Source organism: Eucyclogobius newberryi, unplaced genomic scaffold, assembly GCF_026437365.1.
Source record: "Eucyclogobius newberryi isolate DKJ021-1_F unplaced genomic scaffold, fEucNew1.0.hap1 SCAF_14, whole genome shotgun sequence".
In the NCBI taxonomy this organism is placed as follows: Eukaryota; Metazoa; Chordata; class Actinopteri; order Gobiiformes; family Gobiidae; genus Eucyclogobius; species Eucyclogobius newberryi.
Genome location: NW_027315768.1, coordinates 9,809,036 through 9,834,161, shown reverse-complemented (window position 1 = coordinate 9,834,161; position 25,126 = coordinate 9,809,036). Strand labels below are relative to the sequence as shown.

The 25,126-nt window shown below is 43.1% G+C and overlaps 1 protein-coding gene across 1 annotated transcript in view; it reads right to left on the bottom strand.

The window, feature by feature from the left end:
- Positions 1 to 25,126, bottom strand: part of ttn.2 (titin, tandem duplicate 2) — a 185,352-nt gene that overhangs the window by 6,842 nt on the left and 153,384 nt on the right. The window contains exons 185-219 of the mRNA XM_072444281.1: positions 24,808 to 25,104; positions 24,394 to 24,681; positions 24,011 to 24,310; positions 23,765 to 23,916; positions 23,537 to 23,687; positions 23,146 to 23,445; positions 21,295 to 23,061; positions 20,877 to 21,170; positions 20,513 to 20,800; positions 20,073 to 20,372; positions 19,670 to 20,004; positions 17,867 to 19,598; positions 17,496 to 17,798; positions 17,103 to 17,414; positions 16,728 to 17,018; positions 16,337 to 16,636; positions 16,060 to 16,201; positions 15,813 to 15,976; positions 15,377 to 15,679; positions 15,019 to 15,300; positions 14,174 to 14,767; positions 13,807 to 14,097; positions 13,426 to 13,725; positions 12,973 to 13,275; positions 12,467 to 12,769; positions 12,123 to 12,391; positions 11,665 to 11,980; positions 11,251 to 11,556; positions 10,859 to 11,158; positions 10,074 to 10,649; positions 9,683 to 9,988; positions 9,212 to 9,594; positions 8,801 to 9,011; positions 3,004 to 8,700; positions 2,631 to 2,936 (exon numbers count right to left, since the gene is read on the bottom strand). Of these exons, the coding sequence (XP_072300382.1) occupies positions 2,631 to 2,936; positions 3,004 to 8,700; positions 8,801 to 9,011; positions 9,212 to 9,594; positions 9,683 to 9,988; positions 10,074 to 10,649; positions 10,859 to 11,158; positions 11,251 to 11,556; positions 11,665 to 11,980; positions 12,123 to 12,391; positions 12,467 to 12,769; positions 12,973 to 13,275; positions 13,426 to 13,725; positions 13,807 to 14,097; positions 14,174 to 14,767; positions 15,019 to 15,300; positions 15,377 to 15,679; positions 15,813 to 15,976; positions 16,060 to 16,201; positions 16,337 to 16,636; positions 16,728 to 17,018; positions 17,103 to 17,414; positions 17,496 to 17,798; positions 17,867 to 19,598; positions 19,670 to 20,004; positions 20,073 to 20,372; positions 20,513 to 20,800; positions 20,877 to 21,170; positions 21,295 to 23,061; positions 23,146 to 23,445; positions 23,537 to 23,687; positions 23,765 to 23,916; positions 24,011 to 24,310; positions 24,394 to 24,681; positions 24,808 to 25,104 (18,762 nt within the window). The remainder of the gene's footprint in view (positions 1 to 2,630; positions 2,937 to 3,003; positions 8,701 to 8,800; positions 9,012 to 9,211; positions 9,595 to 9,682; positions 9,989 to 10,073; positions 10,650 to 10,858; positions 11,159 to 11,250; positions 11,557 to 11,664; positions 11,981 to 12,122; positions 12,392 to 12,466; positions 12,770 to 12,972; positions 13,276 to 13,425; positions 13,726 to 13,806; positions 14,098 to 14,173; positions 14,768 to 15,018; positions 15,301 to 15,376; positions 15,680 to 15,812; positions 15,977 to 16,059; positions 16,202 to 16,336; positions 16,637 to 16,727; positions 17,019 to 17,102; positions 17,415 to 17,495; positions 17,799 to 17,866; positions 19,599 to 19,669; positions 20,005 to 20,072; positions 20,373 to 20,512; positions 20,801 to 20,876; positions 21,171 to 21,294; positions 23,062 to 23,145; positions 23,446 to 23,536; positions 23,688 to 23,764; positions 23,917 to 24,010; positions 24,311 to 24,393; positions 24,682 to 24,807; positions 25,105 to 25,126) is intronic.

The following is a 25,126-nucleotide window of genomic DNA, read 5'->3' as shown; positions in this document are numbered from 1 at the left end:
TTCAGTTGTAGTCATCTGGACTTAGTTAGAAAAACTAGACGTTTCGACTCTCATCCAAGAGTCATTGTCAATAAAATAATTTAGGTCGAGAACTCCGATATTTATACTATTCAGTGGTAAGTCCAGCCCATTGGGAGGAGCCTTCCTGAAGAGGAAAGAGTTGTTTGTTACAACAGAAACTTACCCTCTTGGTATCTACCGAGCCTATTCAACCCTTTAATGGGCTATTAGTCTCCCCTTTGTCTTTGTGAGATCCTGGCTCACCCACCCTGAGTACCTGATTAACATCTAAATGTCCTGGTACTGGTCCTCTACCTCTCCAGGGGTTCAGGATCCCATTGTACACTACAGGAAGATTGAACCTTAGACCTCCGTTTCTGTTTAAAGAAGGTTTTTCTTTTTTAACAAAAATAGCTTCCTTGACTCCTCTTTCAAACCATCTTTTCTCCCTGCTTAAAACCTTCACCTCACCGTCTTCAAACGAGTGATTAGAGGCTTCAAGATGGAGATGCACGGCGCTCTGAGGTCCTGAACTTGTATTTCTTCTGCGCTGATAGAGCCTCTTGTGTAGAGGCTGTTTAGTCTCACCTATATAACGTTCTTTACAGCTTTCTTCACTGCATTGGATCGAATAAACTACATTGCTCTGTTTTTGAGTCGGCAACTTGTCCTTAGGGTGAACCAGTTTTTGTCAAAGGGGAGACTAATAGCCAATTAAAGGGTTGAATAGGCTCGGTAGATACCAAGAGGGTAAGTTTCTGTTGTAACAAACAACTCTTTCCTCTTCAGGAAGGCTCATCCCAATGGGCTGGACTTACCACTGAATAGTATAAATATCAGAGTTCTCGACCTAAATTCTTTTATTGACAATGACTCTTGGATGAGAGTCGAAACGTCTATTTTTTCTAACTGAGTCCAGATGACTACAACTGAAGCTTTTTCTACTATTCAGTCACATGACAATTAGTCAAAGAGAAAGAACAAACGAGAGGAATCTCTCCTGTTTTTGAGTAGTTTTGAAGAGTTTTAGTATTTCAAGTATTTCATTGTCAGTAGAATAGTTGTTGTGAAGCAAAATGAGGCACACACTTCATGTTGATCAAGTTTAGACCTGGTTTAGACCTGCTTTAGTCCTGGTTTAGTTCTGGTTTAGACCTGGCTTAGACCTGGTTTAGACCTGATTCAGACCTGGTTTAGTCCTGGTTTAGTCCTGGTTTAGTCCTGGTTTAGTCCTGGTTTGGACCTGGTTTAGTCCTGGTTTAGTCCTGGTTTAGACCTGGTTTAGTCCTGGTTTAGTCCTGGTTTAGACCTGGTTTAGTCCTGGTTTAGACCTGGTTTAGACCTGGGTTGGACCTGGTTTGGAGTTCCTTCTGAACATCACTCCATGGAAGTGCAAGGCCTGTGGCTCTCTGTGTCATTTTGGACATTTTGGACAGAAACTGTCTGAAAAACGCCTGTGGATTTACCTACTTTTTATTGTAAATAGTTGTTTATTGCTTGTATATATCAAAAGAATACTTTTATATGTTCATATTTGCACCTTGTGGTTCAGTTTGAACATTTTTAAATGCTTGGTTGAGCATGTTTGAGGGTTTTACAATGAAAAAACTATAATTTTTCTAGACGGACTTTGTGTTTTCTGTGTGTGTTTAGGTCCAGTATGTTGAAATAGTATGTCAAAGTGAAAAACTAACTAACAGATCATATAGGTGAGGTTGTGCTGAAAAAAAAGATACCCAACATTGGTCTGGTAAACATTTCTTAATGTAGTATATCAGGGCAAAATTGAAGGTACCCAAAATTACCAAAAAAGCTCCGGACCCCGAAGGGTAAAGAATAAAAGAGCTTTTCTCTAAAGAGTTTTTTTTTTTCAAAGCTTTCCATAAGTTATCTGTTCTTTTACTTCTGTACCTACTTGTGTTGCAACACTGAAATTTCCTCATTGTTTGGCCAAATAAAGGCTTATCTTATCTTATTCAAACAGTTCGCTGCTCATGGTATCTTTGCTCTTCCTCCCACTGTGGCTGTGGCAGCTAGCATCTGCTCTGGCCGAACGTGGCCCATTATCATTTACTACGTCTACTTTTGATTTAATCTGATTCAGCGGTGAATTAAACAAAGTTAATCCAAAGTATTTACTCAACTCACTGCTCATCATTCTGTTTTTGAAGTAGTTATTTGTACATTTCTGCGCAGCTAACATGTCCGACTTATTTCGTACTGAACTCCGTACTGAAGGTTCAAGGAATATGGGCCAAATAACGAATGAAACACTAATGTTGACTATTGTAACGTATTATCTTTAATTCGGCTGACATGTTGTGCCGCTAACTGGGTCCTTTTTTGTTAAAATCAAAATTAGAACAGCTCATTGTTTTGTAGTGATGCACTGCATGTGCTATTGGCAACATCGTTTGCTCACTGTAAATATTCTGCTACTGCTTTGGGCACTGGGTGTAAATAAAAATCACAAAGTTTTAACTGAGCTTTTTTGGCTGGTGCGATTTATACTCCGGAGCGATTTATAGTCCGGAAAATACGGTAGATTATTTTTAGTGTGAAGGAGTTGGCTAAAAAGTTACACCGTAGGGCTTTACTTTGTTCTGTTAATTAGCAGTAAACTGGCTTACCAATTGATCTGAACATGGACCCTTCCATTTGGGATGTCATCTCTGAAAGACTGCTAGAGCTCATAGCATATGACTCTGAAGCCATTGAGGACATACTGGACATGGACATAGTCTCAAACTTCATCTCTGCCGCCATGCTGCTGAATGCACTGGACTCCATCATGGAGGACATCATAGACTGCTGTGCGGAAGAGATAGACTGCTGAGCGGAAGAGAAGGACGATGACTCCTCCACCATGTGAACTTCTTTTTTCATCATCATTGCCGAAGATGAAGATGACTCTTTATGACTCATTGTCATGGACCCTGGAGTGAAACAGTTTTTTTTTAGCACTGAATTTTCTGTACATATTCTTATGATGCAAATTCTTACCTTTTAGTGCCACTTGCTGCTCTCGGTAAGCAGTGACCTTCAAAAGTATAGACTGGAAAACTTGTCCTGTAAAGGACAAGGTGGATTTGGACACTCCTCCATCTGATGTCATCTCGCAAACGTAATCTCCTTGGTCACTGTCCGACAGGTCGTGGATGAGAAGACTACAGGAACCTTCAGAGTAGCGCATCTCAAAGCGGCTGCTCTGGGAAATCTTCCTACCATTGACATACCAAACCACCTCCTTGACACTGCTCTCACATCTGCAGGACATTTTCACTGAGCCTTCATAAGCTTCAGATGCTACCTGGCTGAGGACTTTTGGTGGTGCTTTAACGGTAGGGGGAGACATAACCCTCTTTGGGGACATGATAGGAGGAGGAGACTTCATTCTTGGCGGTGATTTGATTCCCTCTGGCTCTGGGGATTTCAGAGCTCTTGGGGATTTAATGCCAGTTGGTTCTGGTGATTTCAAAGCCCTGGGAGACTTGATTCCAGTTGGTTCTGGAGATTTAATGCCCTTTGGTAATTTTAATCCACTAGGTTCTGGGGACTTAACACCCAGTGGTTTTTTGACTCCAACAGGCTCAGGAGACTTTACTCCCCGTGGAGATTTTATTCCCTCCGGTTCAGGTGATTTGACTCGTTCGGGGGACTTAATTCCTTGTGGAGACTTGATACCAGGTTCTGGGGACTTGATACCCTTGGGTGATTTGATACCCTCAGGTTCAGGTGATTTAACAGTGGTGGGCTCAGGGGACTTTACACTTGGAACAGGAGAGGTCACACTTGGTTCAGGCGACTTCACTGGAGGGGATTTCATTGCTGGCTCTGGGGACTTAACACTGGGTTCACGGGACTTAACACTGGGTTCAGGGGACTTAATACTGGGCTCAGGAGATTTCACAGATGGAACAGGAGATGTGATTGTAGGTTCAGGTGACTTCACACTCGGTGTTGGTGATTTCACAGATGGTTCTGGTGACTTGACAGCCTTAACCTCAACTTTGGGAGGTGGTCTGTAGATTGTTAAAGTGAAATGAGCCTCCTGGCGGCCAGCTGAGTTCTCCACCACAACTGTGTAGCTGCCCTCATCTGCAGATGTCACAGAGGTAATTTCCAGATTAGATTTGTACTGTGTGGAATTAACACGGATGCGTTGAGAGGAAGTTAGTGTTTTGGTCTTGTTTATCCAAGTCACAGTTGGTGCAGGCTCCCCATCAATGTCGCAAGAAAATTGGGCTGTTTCTCCTTCAGAAACCGTCACAGATTGAGGTTTGGTAAGAATTCTTGCAGAAAGACAAGGCTTCACTTTTTCTTCAACTGCAGCTGTAGTCTTTGCTTTAACTTCTGATGTTTTCTCTGCATGCTTTCCAGCCAATAAAAACCTGTCAGATGAATATGAAGACCCAGAAGACAAATATTCTGTGGATGCATATTTAACAGATGACTCATATCTCTCTGCAGATGAGTATCTCTCAGATGAGACTGCATATCTTTCACGAGTTAATTTGGTCTTGGTTTCTTCTACCGCAACATGGCTTTCTGCTGCATAACCAGTCTTGAAGTGACTTGTGTGATAATGGTCAATTTTACAAGCCTCTGGGACATGACCTCTGTGGGCTTCTTCATCTCTGCGATGAGAGGTGAAGGTTGTGTAGCCACCACCTGACACATCCAGGGTTGCATAGTCAGAGGCTTCTCCCTTGCAGTTTATGCATACACAGCGGTATGTGCCACTGTCCTCTTCTTGACAGTTTAGGATAGTTATGGACAAAACTCCACTCATGTTAGAAAATATATATTTCTGGCTGCTTTCTGAAATTGCCACACCATTGTGGAACCATTGTACCTCAGCATCTGGCTTAGACTGAATGTTCAGAGTAAATTTAGTTTCTTGGCCAATGGGAACACGATGAGAGCGCATTCTGACAGTCACTCTGGGTGCATGATCCAGACTGAATGGAGTCTGGCTGACCACCGTGAATTTTCTCTCAGATTTCAGAGCAGCTTTCCTGGCTTCATAGCGAGACATGATGTCAAAGCGGGCTGAACGTTCAAACCTAGAAGAGGAGCGAGAGGACCTTTCAGCAGATTTGATAGGACTTGGAGAACGAGGCCGTGTTCTCTCAGGAGTGGGTGACCTCCTTTCCACATGAACCGCCTCATCATCAACTGGTAGTCTTGTGCATGGTTTGATGAGCTCAGACACTGGACGCATCAGCTCAATATAAGTCGGTGACAATGATCTTCTCCTTCTCATAAATTGAGCAACTGTACGCCTTTTCTTCATCTCAGTAACCTCAACAGCCTCATGCCTGACTTCTTGTCTTCTCTCTTCATGTCTTTCAAAGCGAACTGGACTATGTACAGGAGAGGCAGAAAACCCAAGCTCAAGTTCGTCCTCAAGCATAATTTTGTCCTCAGCCCTCCTCATCGAAATGTAATCCTCTACTGGCATCATGGCCTCTTCATCACTTAGGTCTCCCAGAGATCTTCTTCTAGATCGGAAGGAAACCTCAGATTCAAGAGATGGTGAGCGGCGTGCCGGTCTCACTGTTTCTAAATCATCAAGTGTCAGTTTAGGAATACGCCATCTTGGTCTGTACTGGTCAGTAATTCTTGGAAGAGGCATAACATAAAATTGTTCCCATCTGGACAAACGGATGCGGCGCTGTCTCTTTTGCACAATCCTTTCTGTTCTTTCCTGAACTTCATACTGGTCTCGTATCTTCCTGTACCATTTCATCTCAGACAAAGGCATAAATTGTTTAATGCCTTTGTCCTCATCGAGAGCTCTTGGATCGTGCACCACAGGCTCAGGTATTTCATATGGCATAAAGATTATTCTCTCCTCCTCCAATTTCTTTGTGACTGATTTTTCTTCAGTGATGTCAAATTCTCCTTCTACATTCTTTGTGCTTACAGCAGGCTTGTACATTTCCGCAGCAAATTTAAGGGCTTCTTGGGCAGCTGGGTTCAAAGGTACAAGTTCCTCTGTAGCTGCAATGTGCTGCGCCAACTTATTCGTCTTTTCAATTTGTTTATGAATATGTCTCATTTTTTCCTGCTCACTCTTGTACTCTCGTCTTGTGTAGGTTAGACGGTCCACCTTGAGGGTAGCCTGGCAACTGGCAGATCCAGCAGAATTGGTTGCAGTGACCTTGTAAACACCAGAGTCCTCAAGGAGAGTTTCTCTGACATGCAGGACATGGTAGTCCACATCCTCTTCAATTACAACAACCTTAGAGCTCTGCTCTAGTAGCTTACCATCCTTCTCCCATTTTAGAGATGGAATGGGTATTCCTGTTACTCTTAGCTCAAAGCGGACACTATCACCCTCAACACACTCAGTGTTAGCTAGAAGACGTTTGAACATGGGTCTCATGGTCTCTTTCACTACAGGATGAGGTGTCACAGTAAGGGAGGCTTTGCAACTGTCTTCACCAAACTTGTTGTGTGCCATAACAGTGTATTCACCATCATCATCCATATCCAAGTTATGGATAACCAACTGATAAAGACCCTTATCACTGATGAAAGTGTACTTAATATCATCGTCACCTGGTTTGATCCTCTCACCATTCTTTAGCCATGTTACATGAGGTTCAGGATGTACAGTAATGGTGACACCAAAGCGAACATCTTCACCAATGAAGGCAGTGCGGTTATAGAGTGGTAGTGTGAACTCAGGTGGTCTCTGGAGAAGTTTTGTCTTGTCAACTCTCCTCCTGAGTTTCCTGACAGAGCGACTGAGGTAGTACTCTTTTATGCTTCTCACAGACTCAACAAAGAGCTCTCCATAAGCACTGTCCTCTCCATCGTCACTAACCACTTTACATCTGTAAACACCATCATCACACTCCTCAATGTCCTTCACATATATACTGGCAAAGCCATTGCTGTAAGTTATCTCATATTTGGGACTTGGATGCAGCTGACGATTACCAAAGAACCATGAAACTTGTGTGCTCTTGTCAAAGTTGATGAAACTGCAAGTAAATCTCACATGACCACCTTCTTCTGCCGATGCATGCATAACTGGACCAGCACGCAGGCCATGGTACTCAGTGCCAATCTTGACTTTACCCACAGCCAATCCTCTCTGGTTTTTGAAGGCACCACCATAGGCAATGCGAGCAGCTGATACAATATAATCAGTCTTCTTTGACAGGGCTTGGTAGTATCGTCTGTGTTTCAGAGTTCTGATTGGCTTGTTGTTGACATTTTCCAGCTTCATCTTGAGCCAGGGGTGTTCCAAAGCCTCATGAGCAGTCATACGGAGTTTCCTGTCCTTGACTAAAAGTCTATCTACGAAGTCTACAGCCTCAAGACTAATTTCCTTGAATGCTTCACTGTCAAACGCATACTCACAATTTGATATATTTTCAATCATCTTTGTCACTGATTCAGCAGCAAATGGATTGAGGCCACTGAGGAGGATATATGCCATTACACCAACAGACCACATGTCTGTGGCAGTTGTGATGAGGTCATGGCGGTGGACCTCAGGAGCACAGTACTCTGGTGCAGAGAACGACATTCTGATGTTTTCTCCTGGGACCAGTAGTCTGGACTGACCCATCTCAATAATCTTAATATTGGTGCTTCTTTTTGTAGTGTAGACAATGTTGTCAGGACGTATGTCAAAGTGGCCAAAGTTGTTGTCATGCATGAATTTGAGGGTAAAGCACACCTGTCTCAGGTAACGAACAATCTCAAGCTCTGACAACTCAAAGTTGCCAATGCCAAGACGCTCAAAGATATCCACACCAGAAATGAACTCGTAGATCAAAACAATTTCTTCCATGCTCTCAAAGTATTCATGCAGGTAGATTACATTTTTGTGTCTTGCTATATTAAGGGCCTCAATCTCTCTGAGAACTAACTCGCGGTCTGTGCCTTTGACCTTGATGAACTTAGCCATGAAGGTCTTCTTTGTTGCAATCTCCACACATCTGTAGACAGCGCCAAACTGAGAGCGAGCAAGTTCCTCCGCAATGGTGTATTTGGAGGACAGCTCCTTCAGCTTGAAGAATGGGGCCTCTTCTTTGACAACTTCTCGCGCTTCATCTACTTCTTCATCATAGTTTCTGAATACAGATTTGTCTTCCTTAGTAGTAATGGCTTCGGTTGGGACACATGGTGGGCTTAAGCCAAACTCATTCTCAGCAATTACTCGGAACTGGTACTTGGTCTTGCCAAATATATTAATAATAGTGATTGTGCAGTCAGTTGTTTGTCCAGCACGGATCCATCTCTCACCATTGGCTGGACACTTCTCAACAATGTAATTGATAATGTCGCTTCCTCCATCATTTGCAGGAGGTTCCCAGGTAAGGGTAATTGAATCCCGAGAAATATCACTGACAATAAGTCCCCTTGGTGCTTCAGGAATATCAGCTACACAGACTTCAATAGTTTGCTTGTCAGTGCCAAATCTGTTCTTGGCAGTGATAATGTAGTAGCCAGTATCCTTGCTTTTAACACCCTTTTGGAAGACAAGGGAAGTGAAAGATCTGGTGGTGATGACTTGATGGAAAGGAGAGTTTGAGAGAATTTCTTGACCCTTCTGCCAAGTAACTGCAGGCTCAGGCTTTCCTGAGATTGGAATCTTGATTGTAATAACTTCACCACGGGCAGCATGGACTGCTCCCATTCCTTGGAGCTCCTTTGGCAAGTAGATCTTCGCAGGAACTAAAGTGAGAGGAAAATTAATTTATAAAAACAGAAATCAATCTTTATAATTGTTTACATACACAGCACTTTTGGTATTATTTTAGCAAAAAATAGTCACCTTCCACATCAAGGTTAGCGCTCATGGAGATCGATCCAGATGCATTAGTAGCCCTGACTTGGTAAACCATGGCATCTCTTTCATCAGCATTGGTAATAACCAGCTGGTAGTAGCCTCCCTTGAATTCCTGGGATTTTATCTTGGTTCCATCAGCCAAGACCTCTTTTCCACCACGGTACCATTTAACCATTGGTTTTGGATAGCCAACCACCTTTTCAAAAGAAAGAAATCATCATATTTCTTAACAATTGTAGAGAAAGCTTCAGTTGTAGACATCTGGACACTGTTTTAGAAAAACAAGATGTTTTCGACTCTCATTCTTTTGACTTTTTCTTAAACAGTATCCAGATGACTATAATCAATGCATGAACTGTAAATACAATTTCTGAAAGCTAAAGGTAAATTATGTACCTTGGTGACAAGTGTGGCATTGGATTGGTACTTGACAATCATGTCCCTAATCTCTTCTCTGAAGACAGGAGCACGAGGAGTCTGGTCCGATTTGGGAATGATTGGAGCAGAGATTTCGCTCCAGTCACTTTCACCTCCCATGTTTTCACACTTGACTCGGAACTCATATTCAAAGCCTGTGATCAGGCCTGTGACCTCGTACTTGGTCTCAACAATCTTCTTGCTGGTTACTGTCATCCACTTATTCTGCTTCTTCTCACGTTTTTCCAGATAGTAGTTGGTGATTTTGGCTCCACCATCACTGCTTGGAGGCTTCCAGCAGACGACACAAGAGTCTTTTGTGGAGCCCATGATGAAGGGTTGTTGTGGGATGCCTGGTTTTTCTGGAAAACAGCAAAGCAATGTTAAAGCAATTGTAAAGGTGTATGAAGACATCATTCAGAATAATAATACGGTTGCTCATTTTTTTACCAAATGGACTCTTGATGATGACAACTGAGGGAATTTCCAGTGGTTCACTGACTCCATACTGGTTTTGTGCAGAAACTCTGAAGTAGTATCCAGCACTTTCAATGAGGTTGAGAATGCGACAGGTGGTGCCAGAGACAGAGGAGGACACTAGCTGCCACTGCTCGCCTTCTTTGGCCTCTCGTTTCTCCACAAGATAGTTTGTAATCATAGAGCCACCATCATCCTTGGGAGGCTTCCAGCTTATGACTGCTATGCTCTTGAGCAAGGCATCAACAATCAGCGGTCCTTCAGGCGTGCAAGGTTTATCTGGTAACGGTAGAACAATTTGATTGTTAACTTTTATTTTTTGATTTATTTCTATATTTGTATGTGTTTAATTGGAGTATCTTACCTTGGATTTCAACACGCAGTGATGTGTCAATAGTTCCAAAAGCATTGCTAAGTTGCACTTTGTAGCGTCCAGCATTGGTCTTACGCTGAGCATTTCTCACAACCAAGTGAGTGTAGCTTTCTGTGTTTTCAATTATCACATTCTCAGATGCGTTCAGAGGCTTTTTTCCATAGAACCACATAATCTGAGGAATGGGACGACCAATGTAGACAACATGGAGGCGCAGGCTGGTGCCAGCACCTGCATAGTACTTCTCCTTTAAGGGGAAGCCAGGATGGAACTGTGGTGCTGCCTGGAGACGAAGCTTACCACTAGTTTCAATCTCACCAGCCTCGTTGGTGGCTCTACAAGTGTAGATGCCCTCATCCTCCTGCTCATCTGTCAGAATGCTCAGTGAATGGTTGCGACCATCTGAGCTTGTTTTGTACTTGCGGCACAGGATAAGTTCCTTCCCATAACGGTACCATTTGATCTCTGGCAGAGGTCGCCCAATGATGCCACAGGTTAGAGTGCCAGATTCACCAAGCTTGGTTATTGTGTCTTCCATTTCATCTTTCAAAACTGGGGCCTCACCAACTATGAAAGATGTGCATGAATAGTTAAAACCATAAAAATAAAAAATATATATAAGAAGCCACAAGAACATTTTGGTATGATAGTGAGCTTCGCTAAATTACTCCTATTTAATTTCACCACTTGTTAATTTTGTGCTATGAAAATGTGTTTCTGACAACAAAATCTAAACTTGTGATTGTATTTAAATCTTTATAAAATAGCATCTTTACCACTCAGTTTAGTCTTGATGCCCATTGGAGTGCGACGAGGACGACTTAGTCCAGCTTCATTTTCAGCAAAGATTCTGAACTCGTATTCTGTCGCCTCCATCAAGCCACCCATGGTGAACTGGCGATCCTTGGAACGCTCTTTAATGCATTTCTTCCATGCTGACTCGCCAGCCTCTCTGAACTCAATCCAGTAGCCTAAGATCTCCTTGCCACCGTCATGTTCAGGTCTAAGCCAGTGAATTGTGATTGAATCTTTGGTGACAGATACAATGTCGATCTCTCCAGGTTGGCTTGGTTTGTCTGGGGGGGGGGGGGGGAACAAGCAATAACCATAAAACAACAAAAGGATTTGTGCTTTGTTACTATATTAATTTTAACAGCATGTTACTTACCAAATGGATCTTTGCAGATAACTGGTTCTGAGGCCGGACCAGGTTCACTTTTTCCAATGTCATTCTGAGCTACAATTCTAAACATATATTCTGCATCTGGGATGAGACCAGAAATATTGTACATTGTTGTGGTAATATGAGTCTTATTGTGGCGGACCCATTTCTGTGTGGACACTTCCCTTCTCTCCACATAGTATCCTGTGACACGAGAACCACCGTCATCACGAGGACGCGCCCAAGATAGGGCCACAGTTGTCTTTGTGACTTCCATTAGCTCTGGTGGGTTGCTTGGAGGCTCAGGTGCACCTGGAGGTAATGATGTTTTACATATCTGGCATTTTTCCATCTAGAACTATCACATAACGTATACAACAAAAATCTGTCCATCTCCTCCAAATAATAAATCATACTCACATAGTGGTGTCTTTGGTGTGACAGGCTCATCAGATTTAAGTGATCTACTGACACCAAACTGGTTTTCAGCAGAAATCTTGAAGTGATACTGCACATTTTCTTTCAGTCCCTTGACAACAAGGGATGTCTCCGTTACTCTAGCATCTACGGTGTACCAGGCAGCTTTGGGAACCTCGCGTCTCTCCACCACATAGCCCAGGATGTCAGAACCACCATCATCTGATGGTGCTCTCCAGCTCACACGCACTGATCTTGCTTGGATGTCATCAAACTCCAGAGGTCCTTCTGGTGCATCTGGTCGACCGATGACTTTCACCTAAAGTTATACTTTTTTGATTAATACACAAAGTGTCACAGTGCTTTCTTTTAAAATGTGCTTAATTGATAGAGGTTTTAGCTTTAACTATTATACCTATCAAGCCAGACCGCATATAAAATAGATGAATACCAATACATACCTTGATATAGACTGCTTTTCTACCACACTTGTTCTCCAGCAGCAGATCATAAGTTCCAGTGTCATCTTTGTGTGCATCCTTGATGACCAGCTCAGTCACATCATCATTAGTGGCAATCATAGCTCGGTGTGCGATGTCACGGCCATCCTTGGTCCATTTGCATGTTGGAATAGGTTTACCCTTTATTGGCACAGACAGACACACGACTCCACCCTGGCGTACCACATAGCCTTCCTCATATTTACGATCAAGGACATAGTCAGGATAACCTAAGAACAATATAAGACAATGTTAAAAGAACTTATCAATTATACTCCAGATTAGTTCTGACCACAACAACATACCAAGCATCTCTTGGACTTTGACAACTCCAGGAATCTCAGCGGGTTCCCCAGTACCACCTGCATTGCAAGCAATCACCCTGAACTTGTACTCTGCTCCCTGAGGCATGTGAGTTAGGGTGTACTCGCACATCTTTGTAGGAGTTGTGTTGCACAGGGTCCATTCTACCTGGTCCACCTTCTGCATTTCAATAAAGTAACCAGTTATAATAGAGCCACCTTCCTCTTCTGGTGGGAACCAGGCAAGAGAAACAGAAGTCCTGGTGGTGTCTGTGACTTTGGGCTCCATTGGTTGGCCAGGAGGATCTGTCACATAAAGCAAGAGGTTAGTTCTCAGAGAAATAGAGGCCCTTAATATAGCAAGACACAAAAAAAAGAATCAAAGCTTCCTCAACCTCAGGAAAATGAAATACATTATTCTGCATGTCAGCCGTATATCAGCTGCAAGCTTTGCTTTGTAACCATGTCCCTATCAAATAACTAACTGATGAATAAAATGTACCACATACCGATGGGATCCATAGCCACAGTGATAGCAGAGCTCTCACTGGGCTTGCTGGCTCCTCTGGAGTTGATGGCTGTGACACGGTGCTCATACTCCAGGCCCTCGATGAGGCCAGAGGAGCGGTACCTTGTCATAGTGACAGGGTTCTTGGTCATCTTTAGCCACCTGTCAGACCCGGCTTCTTTGCGCTCAATTATGTAACCAGCAATGGTGGAACCACCATTGTCCTCTGGAGGGCACCATGTGAGAGTCATGCCCTCATGGGTGACATCAAGCACCTCAGGTCTACTGGGAGGTCCTGGAATGGCTGAGGTAAAAAAACAAAAACAAAACATTAAACTGAATAGTTATAATCAATCTAGCAACTTTTCTTGCCAATGTAAATAAGGTGTTTATGTTTTATTGTGGTATTAGATTAGTCCGTCAACAATATTTTAAATTTTAAAATGAGACTTACTCTTGGCGCTCTTGCATTCCACAACTTCTGACTGCAGGAAGCCACCAACACCAAAGCGATTCATGGCAGCAACACGGAACACATACTCTGTTCCCTCGCTCAGTCTGGTGAACTTGAAGCACGGTCTTGTGACGGATTCAGATACCATGCGCCATCCAGGCCGATGAGCCTCACGTTCCTCCACAACATAGCCACTAACATTGGCACCACCATCCTTCTCGGGTGGTTCCCAGCTGGCAGTCACAGAGACCCCGTCAGTCTCTTCAATCTTCATTGGACCAATAGGGATACCAGGTTTGTCTGGTACATACACAGAAAAATATTATATAATCCCCTAATGTAAACATAAAAATTGCTTAACTTGCTCAAGTCTCTTCTTACCAAGAATGATGACCTTGATGACCTCGATTGCAACACCAACTGTGTTCTTAACCTCTAGAGTATAGTCTCCAGTGTCGTTAATGGTAGTGTCACGGATAATGAGGTGGGTGTATATTCCATTGTTGTCAATCTTGATGCGGTCAAGGCTATCCTTCAACTTGGCACCACCAAAGGACCATATGCAAACAGGCTGTGGCCGGGCCTTGATCGGGATTTTCAGATCAATGGGCTTTCCACGGTGCACATGAACAATCTTTTGAGGAATATTTGTCATGTCGATCTTAGGCAACACTGAAAAAAAGTTTATGATGATCAATAAAAATGTAGACAAACATAGTATTTGAAGTAGTAATCATAATCTTCTTACCCGTAATGTCTTGGATGGTGATAGGAGATATAATGTCCATGGGCTCACTGGCTCCTCTGCTGTTGGTTGCTCTGATTCTGAAGAGGTACTGGTCATTCTCTGTCAAGGACTGGATTGTGTAATGGGTGATTGAAGATTTGACAGTAGCCACGGCACTCCATCTGTCAGAGCCAACCTTACAGGCCTCTAGAATGTATCCAGTCAGTCTGCTGGCACCATCATGGAGTGGTTTCTCCCAGCGCAGTGTGACTGATGACTTGGTGACATCAACCATCTGGAGATCCATGGGGACTGATGGTACTTCACAGATTAGAACAGCTTCTGTGGTCTCACAGGGCTCCCCAACACCATATATATTCTCAGGTAGCACTCTGAAGAAGTAATGAGTGCCCTCTTCCAGTCCAGTGATCCTGTAAAGTGTCTTCCTGCACTCTGTAGTCACAGTCTTGTATGATTTCATGTTGGCTTCACGCTTCTCCACAATGTAATTGCTGACATGAGCACCGCCATCAAGGCTCGGGACATCCCATGTAATGACAACAGACTCTTTGGTGTAGTCCTTGACCTTCACAGAGCCTGGAGGGCCAGGGGTGTCTATTGGTGAAAGAAGAAAACAAATTTCAATACATTGTAGTGCAATCTTTCTGGAATTATTTATAAATTATAACATCAGCCTGCCCAGGGACTACAGGTGGAAATTAACACATGTGCTTCAATCTGGTACAACTAATCTCTCCTGTTAAGGGTAATATATAGTGCACTGTTCCTGTCCCCTTACATGAATAATCTAAACATGTACACTGTAAATGTATTCCATTTTATGTTGATCTTGTATAAATGCCTACCATAGACTTTGACAAGGATGGTGGAAGTCTTCTTGCCAGATGGATTTTCTGCCTCAACAACATATTTTCCGGAGTCATAACGAGTCACCTTCTCCACTATCAGTAAGGTGTAGCTATCTGTGGTCTCAATGTAGCCACGGCTCTGCAGTTCAACTCCGGTCTTCCTCCAGGTAACTACAGGAGATGGTCGGCCAGTGACAGACACAAACAATCGCATTGTGCCTCCAGCACGCAGACACACAGTCTTCTTTAGGTCTTCAGCCAACTCCAGGTCTGGCATTTCTATACAGTATTTAAACAAAATCAATGCCAGAATTTCACTTAATGTTGGTAGTCTGTTAGTCTTCCCTCTACTCACCAATTTTCTCAATTGGCTCAACCTCAGCACTGGGCTCACTGAACTCCCCAGTGCCCTTGCTGTTGAGAGCTGCCACTCGGAACCTGTACTTCTTATTGGATGCCAGTCCTGCAGCCACATATTCATTGGTCTTAAGAGCCTTTGTTGTAGCTCTGTACCACTGCTCAGTGCCTTCCTCCAAGATCTCCACCACATATCCTGTGACATCTGAACCACCATCATACATTGGCCTTGTCCAAGTCATTGAAATGCTGTGCTTGGTTGTATCTGTGATGCGTGGCATTGATGGAGGAGCAGGGGTATCTATAAAGAGAACAAGAACTTAGCTATATGATTTATTATATTTGTTCAGTTAATGCTATGTAAAATGACTTCAGTTGTTATAATTAAGGATTACAATTATTCAAATGTATTATTGTTATATTAAATATCTTACATGTTGGGTCTCTGCAGAGAATGTAGGGTGATGCGTCGCTAGGCTGGCTGTCGCCAGCAGCATTAACGGCAGTCACCCTGAACTGGTATTCGCTTCCTTCAAGCAGGCCAGTGATTTTCAAACGGGTGTCATAGATGGTGTATGTCCTATTCACACGTGTCCACCTGATTTAGGGTAGAGGAATCCAACAACTTTGTAAGTAAAACTTATTTATTGGCTTTCTTTTTTCCTGAGAGCTTATACCCACCTTGTGCTGCTTTTTTCCCGTTTGTCTACAATGTAGTTTTTGATTTCACTGCCACCATCACTCTCAGGCTTCAGCCATTCAATGATAACATGCTCTTTACCAACAGCAGTGACCTCTGGTGTGCCCGGGGAAGATGTAATTGCTGGAAGACAATATATAAGATGTATTAATTAACCTGTTTGTCGAAATCTCCAAACAAACAAAAAATATTTTAGAAATAAATTACTAATGTTATTGTCCTTCAAAAAAACTTTTCAAACATAATTAATAATCTTACTGTATGCATTTCTGGCAATAACTGGGTCAGACTCCAGTGGAACTCCAGGGCCATATTTGTTGACTCCACGGACTCGGAAGACATACTCATTACTTTTGATAAGCCTAGAGCTGACACATGACAGGGACTTGCACTCAGTTTCCATGATAACCCAATTGAGGCGGCTGGTCTCACGACGCTCCACAATGTAATGTGTGACCGTGTCACCACCATCCTCCAGAGGGATCTTCCAGGATACAGTACACTTCTCTTCAGTTACTCTGCTAATAACTATTGTATCAGCCGGTGCTCCAGGAGTATCTAAAAAAATTAAATAAAACATCATTTACACTACATTCAGTAAAGGCAGTTTCTTTAAGACTAAAAGGACTAGGACAATATGATTTCTTACCAAGAACTTTCACGCTGACAGCAGCAGTCTTCACTCCATTTGCATTCTTGACTGTCAGGATATATCTGCCTGTGTCATATCTGTCGCAATTCTTAATAACAACCATGGCTCTAGTTGAAGTGTAGGTCAAAGAGTGTTTCTCTCCGGGTTCCAAAATCTTGTCACCCTTGAACCAGCAGACCGTGGGTTCTGGTTTACCGCCCACCGCTCCATCCAGCACCAGGTCAGAGCCAGCCATCACTGTAACGGTCTCACCCACCAGCTTGCTGTTCAGCTCTGCTTTAGGTGGGGCTACGCAAAACAATGCATTTGAGTTAGCTTCAATAGCTTGAACTTTGAAAAAAAGGTAAATCTATATGTTAACTTCAAACTTACAGTATTCATCCTTGCAGGTGACTGGTCCAGTTATCTCAGAAGGTGCACTGTGGACACCAGCAGCATTCTTGGCAATAACACGATACTCATATGTGTCTCCCTCTCCTAGGTTTGTGACCGTGAAGTAGTTCTCTGTGATAGTGGTGTAGTTGCACTTGAGCCAACGGTTGTCATCCCATTCCTCTGTGCTGTAGATTTTCTTCTCCACAATATAGCCTACAATCTTACTGCCACCATCATTGAATGGTATTGTCCAGCAGATGGAAACAGATGAGCGAGTGATGTCAGTCACCTCAGGTTTGCCAGGTGGATCTATTTGAAACAAGGAATTTAAAACAATCTGAGTCTTATATTGTGTTGCACAATATTGCTTCATGAATAAAAAATACGTACCAACTGGGTTCAGAGCCAACACTGGTCTGGAAGCCTCACTGGCTTTGCTGAGACCAGCTATGTTCATGGCATACGCTCTAAACTGGTATTCCAAGCCCTCAATCAAGTTGGAAACCTTGTAATAACACTCAAGGCAAGGCAGTTTGTTTTCGCGCACCCAGAGGATAGTGTTCCTTTCCTTCTTCTCAATCCAGTAACCTGTTACTTTGCTGCCACCATCTGCATATGGAAGATCCCATTTAATGCTGATGGCATTGGCTGACACAGACACAACATCTGGACGATTTGGAGGACTTGGAGGCACTGGAAAAATGCAATAACAAATCAGCTACACTATTTGAAACATATTTTTAGTGTTACCCAATACTTACCAAATGGATGTTCAATGACAACTGCTGCAGACTCGATTGACTTGCTTACTCCAAATTTATTCTCGGCACATACTCTGAACGTGTACTCCATGTATTTGGTTAGATGAGTAACTTTGATTGTAGTTCTCTTCACACTGGAATTGACCACTTGCCAGGAGGCTGAGCCAGACTCACGTTTCTCCACAATATAATTAGAGATTTCCGTGCCTCCATCATCAGCTGGCTCTGACCAAGATAACATGCAGGACTCTGAGGAAACGCCAGAAATTTCCAAGGGGCCACTGGGAGGTGATGGTCTGCCCACAATAAGTACAGTGACAGCAAACGTTTTCACTCCTGCTGTGTTCTCCAGAACAAGATAATATTTTCCACTGTCACTTCTCTTGCTGTCTCTTACTAACAAAGTGGTTTTCTCCTTTGTGGTCCTGATTACAACTCTGTCAGACTCTTTCAGTTTCATTTCCTCCAGCTTCCAGGTAACTTTAGGGGAGGGTCTGCCACTGATTGGGATGTCAATTGTGAATGTGTTGGAGGCCTTGCAAGTGACAAGCTGGTTGGTGATGCTGCTGAGGTCAGCTGTTGGCTCAATGCGAGGCTCTTTAATGACCACAGATCCAAATGTTCCCTGAGGATCACTAATTCCAGCATCGTTCTTAGCCTTCACTCGGAAGTCATACTCTGTGTTTTCAATTAGACCATCAACCAGCATTTTTGTAAGCTTGGACTCTCCAGCAACAACCCAGCGGTCAGTTTCCTTAACCCTAAATTCAACAATATAACCTCTGATGCGGCTACCACCATCATGCTCAGGCTTCAACCATACCAAAGAAGCAGTGGAACTAGTAGTGTCAACAACATCCAGCCTCTTAGGAGGAGCAGGTTCCTCAGTGGCAATGACTGGGTCTGTCATCTCATGAGCTTCTCCCTTACCGTACTGGTTAACAGCTATGACTCTGAACAGATAAGGCACGCCAACATCCAGACCAATCACTCTGATCATCTGCCGAGAGCATTTTGTGCTGACCTCTTGCCATGCAAGGCGACTAGCGTCACGTTTGTCAACAATGTAGTGATGGACTCTGGATCCACCATCATTTGTGGGAGCATCCCACATCATCGTCAGGGCTCCTCGGGTGACATCCTTGAAAGAGATGCCTCCAGGAGGTCCAGGTGTATCAAGCACTTTGACTGTGAATGTTATAGACTTGCGTCCACTGTTGTTCTCCAAGGACAGTGTGTATTTACCAGCTTCATATCTTGTGCAGCCCTCAATGGTGAGCGTAGTGAAAGAATCTGAGGTGTTGATATCAGCCATGACAGGCAGCTCCCCATCAGCCCTAGACCATGTGGCAAGAGGAGTTGGTTTTCCTCTAAAGGCAATATGGAGTGTCACGGTGCCACCATTCTTCACAATATGGGTCTGTTTGAAGTCAGCTCCAAGGGTAATCTCAGGAGAGGTTAACCTATCCAAAGCTTGGACAGGGGAAGGCAACACTGAGGCTTCTCCCTCTCCAGATCCGTTCACAGCACTGATCCTGAACTTATATAGCTCTCCAGGTACCAGGCCCTTTGCTGTATACTTTGTGTGAATACATATTTGGCTGTTTACTCTGTGCCACTCTTCCAGACTGGCTTTGCACATTTCAATGTTGTAGCCAATAATTTCCAAACCACCATCAAACACTGGTTTGGTCCATTCCAGAGTTATAGATGACTTGGTTGAATCAAGGACCTGTATGGGAAAATAATAATAATACATATTTTTTTGTAACTGAAACTGTTTTTTCAAATTAATATTCATACCTTTATTACAGTAGGCGCACTTGGAGCGCATGTTGGCTCTCTGCATTTGAAGAGCCTTGAAGTGCTACTGGCTGGTCCCACGCCAGCGCCATTTTCAGCCATGACACGGAATTCATACTCGTTGCCTTCTGTCAGATTAATGACACGATGTCTCAGCTCTGTGATAGGCCTTTTTGAGGAGACCTTCAGCCAGCGCAGACTCTTCTTCTCTCTTCTCTCCAAAATGTAATGCTTGATTTCATTGCCTCCATCTGTTCTAGGCCTGGTCCAGCACAGAGTAATACTGTCTCCAGTGATGTGAGTAGCATCCGGAGTACCAGGGGCATCAGGTACAGCTGGAACAGAGGTAAGTATGTTATACATCTAGCACCACCAACAATTTAAAAATTCCATGGACACTTACTGTATTGCATCTGGGCGATAATGGGCTCAGAATCCAAAGGTCTGCCCACACCAAACTTGTTGACCGCAGAAATTCTGTATTGATACTCATTGCCCTTGATGAGACCTGTAGCATTGAAAGAACAGGCTTCACACTTGGATGTGACCATTGCCCAAGAAATCCTAGAGGTCTCTCGCTTCTCAACCACATAGTGTGTAATGGCAGCACAGCCATCATTCTCTGGTGGGTTCCACCAGACAGTGCATTTCTCAGCAGTGATGCCAGTAAAACGAATGGGACCCTCAACTGGTCCAGGAGTATCTGAGAAGAAAGGTGAATTTATATGAATAGAACGAAAATAATTGTATCGTTAATAGATTACAACCCAAGGTAATTCTGAAAATTATTATGTTATATGCTATTGATTCGAATAATGTAAAGATGATAAATACATTTCATACCTTGCAATCTGACGTTGGCATCAGCCTTCTTACTGCCAGAGCTGTTCTTAGCTTCCACAGAGTAGATGCCACGATGGTTCCTATCTGCGTCACGGATGAACAGGCTGCTTTTGCCAATGGCAGTAGTGATCTCAATGTCAATCGTGGTTCTCTTGTCAATCTCTTTACCATCCTTGTACCATATAACCTGTGGAACAGGACGGCCTGTAATGCTGCAGGCCAGTCTTACATTTTCGCCGGCTCGTAATGTGAGAATCTGATCTGGTGACCACTCGATTTCAGGAGCAACTAGAGATGAACAAGTAAAAAATGCTCAAATAACACTATATAATTGATTATATTGGAAGTTTACATTAATACATACTGCTCTCGTCCTTGGTCATGATGTAAGCAGAAGAATTGGATGGAGGACTTATTGTGCCCACAGCATTTCTGGCAATCACCCTGAACTCAAATCGGTCTCCAGAAGATAGACCAGTCACAGTGAACTGTGTCCCATTGATGTCAGTGAAGTTACATCGGAGCCATTTGCCTCTGCCTTGGCGTCTTTCAACACTGTAGGCCACAATCTTGAAGCCTCCATCTTTCTTAGGGACATCCCACTGCAGAGTGACTGAGTCTCTTGTCACATCAATACAGACAGGAGTTCCAGGTGGATCTAAAAAATAAAACAATTTGAATTAACCTTAATATGAATGAACAACATTCATACAATATACTAACATGTAATGGTGCGTGAAATAAAATTGTATTTTATATGTAACATTATTCATAATACTCACCAACTGGCGAAATAGCAAGGGCATGTTTGCTCTGCTCGCTCATAGGGCTAAGTCCAGCATTGTTTTCAGCATACACTCTGCAGGAGTACTCAAGGCCCTCCATCAAGCCGATGATCCTGTACTCTCTGTTGGAAATGATGGTTGAGTTCACCTTCTGCCACAGCAGGCTGTTCCTGTCCTTTTTCTCAACATGATAGCCCAAAATTGGAGAACCACCGTCAAAGCCTGGGGCCTCCCATTTAATAGACATGCCATCACTTGTGACGTTAAATGATACAGGCTTTCCAGGTGCACCAGGAGGTTTATACTGATGCTGGGCGATAACTTCAGGGGAGGTAAGAGCCTGACTCACTCCAAACTTATTCTCTGCACGTACTCTGAACTGGTATGCGGTTCCCTTGACCAAGTTAGGAATCTTGAAAGTTGTCCTGACAACACTAGAACATACTAACTTCCAGTTGGCATGAGAAGTTTCACGCTTTTCTACACTGTAACAGGAGATTTCACTACCTCCATCATCTTTTGGTGGGTCCCAAGCGATAATGATGTTCTGAGCTTTAATTTCATCAAAGCGAATGGGTCCCACTGGGACAGATGGAGGACCCAGGGTTATCACATTAATGTCAAAGTAGTTCTTAATAGTTCTGTTATCCAAAATCAGAGTGTATTGGCCAGCATGCTCTTTCTTGGCTCCTCTGACTGTGACAGCAGTCTTGTTGTCAGTTGTTCTGAAGCGAATCTTATCACTTTCTTTCAGAGGCTGATTATCCTTGAGCCAACTGATGGTAGGTCTTGGTTTTCCCTTAAAAGGTAACTCAATATGGATGTTCTGGCCGATACGAACAGCCAGTTCACCGTTGGGATAATCAATAAGACTGGCCTCAGGAGGAATGATGAAATCCTGGACTGTGATTGGGCCAATCTGTGAAAAATCGCCTGTCCCCTTCTCGTTTTTGGCAAACACTCTAAAGTCCATGACAGCATTTTCTTTGAGGTCTTTAACTTCACAGTTGCAACGTCTACATGTAGCTCCCAATGTCCAAGTAGGGTCTTCCTTTGTTCTCTTTTCAATGATATACTCAGTAATGTGACTGCCACCATCATGGTCAGGCTTGGTCCACAGCAAGGTAACTGAGGTCTTCGTTGAGTCTTGCATTACAAGATCTTTGACACCTCCAGGTGTTTCTGTGGCTCTGACAGGCTGAACTGTCTCACAGGTGTCACCAACACCAAATTCATTTTCCGCAGAGACACGGAAGAAGTAAGCCACATCCTCCTCCAAGCCAGTGACCTTGAATGTTGTATTGGCACACTCATTAGTGATAACCTGGAAAGCTTTCATTGTGGAGGCCTTCTTTTCAACAATGTAATTAGTGACAGGGGAACCGCCATCAATGAGAGGAGCCTCCCAGCTAAGGGTAAGTTTTCCTCTTGTGACATTCTTGACTATGAGTTTTTGGCAGGTTGAGGGGCTGTCAAGCACTTTGAGGGACACAATGACAATCTTGGCTTCTCCCACCCCATTCTCAATCTCTAAGAGATACTTTCCACAGTCATCACGCGTGACTTTGGGGATGAGCAGGGTGGTAGATCTCTCAGTGCTGTTTATGGTGTAGCGATTGTCACCAGCAATATTACGATCGCCACGTCTCCAGGTGACATTAGGGGTAGGGCGACCCTTCAATGGAATAAATACTTCCACATCACGACCGGCTTTGGCTGTGTACTGTGTTGTCATTTGAACATCCAAGTCCAAGTCAGCTTCCTCTGTAGAAAATAAGTATTACATTTTAGCAATCAGACCTTCTGTTTATTTATTAGGATTTATATTTAATTATTTATAATACAAACCCAAGATATCTTTAGCTTGGATGGGTTGGTACATCTTAATGTCTTCTCCCTTGCCCTTGCAATTTACAGCGGAAACTCTGAAGAAATAGTATACTCCTGGTTTGAGATGGGACACAACATACTCACAGGATTCAACCTGTGGGTTAGTAACCACCCATTCCTTATCCTCTGAATTCATCTGCTCCAAAATATAGTGTGTGATTTTGCTGCCACCATCATAGACTGGCCTTTCCCAGCCCAATGTGATAGAGCTCTTTGTTGAGTCAATAACGCGCAGTTTAGATGGCTCTCCGGGCAAATCTATAAATGACATACATTTATTACATTTGTACAAGCTCCTCAAATACAAATAACATTTTTTATATAATTCAATGTTGTAAAAACTGCATACCAATTGGATCGTAGGCCTTATATAGATCGGATCCCTCAGAGTAGTTTCCTGCTCCAGCCTTGTTGACCGCACACACTCTGTACTGGTACTCGTTATTCTCTACAAGGCCAGATACTTTCTGCCTGGTGTCTCTTATGGTTCCCTTCACCACCTGAAGTATAAAATAAGTATTACATATTGTACTTGCACTTGTATCTAGTATTATCATTTATTATGGTCATGACTAACCTTGAACCATTGCAGACTCTTCTTTTCTCGCTTTTCCAAATAGTAACCATCAATGTCACTGCCTCCATCTAATGCTGGCCTTTCCCAAATCACAGTCATGGTGGATTTGGTAATCATTGTGACCTTAGGTGTGGATGGCTCACTTGGGGGAACTATTGGGGGACAAAGCGCATGTTTTAGAAATAACATTGTCTTGGTTAAAAAAAAAACTACCATTATAGATTTAAATGACATACTAAAACTCACCAAAAGCATTCTTTGCAATTATAGGTTCAGACTCAAGTGGGTCTCCAATACCATATTTATTGACTCCGCGAACTCTAAAGATATACTCATTTCCTTGGATGAGTCTTGGCACATTGACAATGCAGTCCATGAGTTTCTCTGAGACAATGGACCACATGATTCGGCTGGTTTCTCTCTTCTCAACAATGTAATGTGTAACCATGGCACCACCCTCATCAGCTGGTGGAGACCACATAATAGTCACGTTGTCTGCAGTGACCTTTTTAACTTGAATTTCTCCAGCTGGAGGTCCAGGTTTATCTTTAAACAAATTAAAATAAATTATGTTAGTATTCTTAGGTTTTTTCATCATTTGATAGCTGTTTAGCTAATGCCTTTGGTACCTTGAATAAGAAGCCTTACGAAAGCACAAGCTGACCCAACAGAGTTTTTCACCTTCACTTCATATGTTCCCGAGTTGAGACGAGTTGTTTCCCGCAGGAACAAACTAGTTGATTCAGATGTGTGTTCGAATGTTACATGGGCAGACGGTTTGAGCTCTCTGCCGTCCTTCATCCATTCAATAGTAGGAGCAGGTTTGGCAGTGATATTGAACTTGAGTTCAACATTGGATTCAGCTCTGTATTTAACCTCCTGGAAATACTCCTGAGGTATTTCAATCTCGGGCGCACCTGAATGGCAATGGTACAAACACAAATATGTCACAATTAAATCTTATTGTTACTTTATAAGTAAACTTCAACTTTTTCAAACCTTCAACACAACTACATAAAGCAGATTACTTGAGACTGACTTACCATAAGTGTCCACACATGTTGCTGGTCCAGCAGTCATTGATGGGTTGCTTATTGAACCAACTGCATTCTTTGCCATGACTCTGAACTTGTAAGACTCATCTTGAGTAAGTCCAGTCACAGTGAAACGTGTGTCACTAACATTGGCCAAGTTAGACTTGAGCCACTTGTCACTGGCAACCTCCTGCTTTTCGATGAGGTAGCCAGTAACTGATGATCCCCCATCAAAGTTAGGTTTCTCCCACGCTAAACTGATCGAGTTCTTTGTGATATCGCTGATACGAAGGTTCACAGGTGGCTCTGTAAATGCATGAAATGTCAT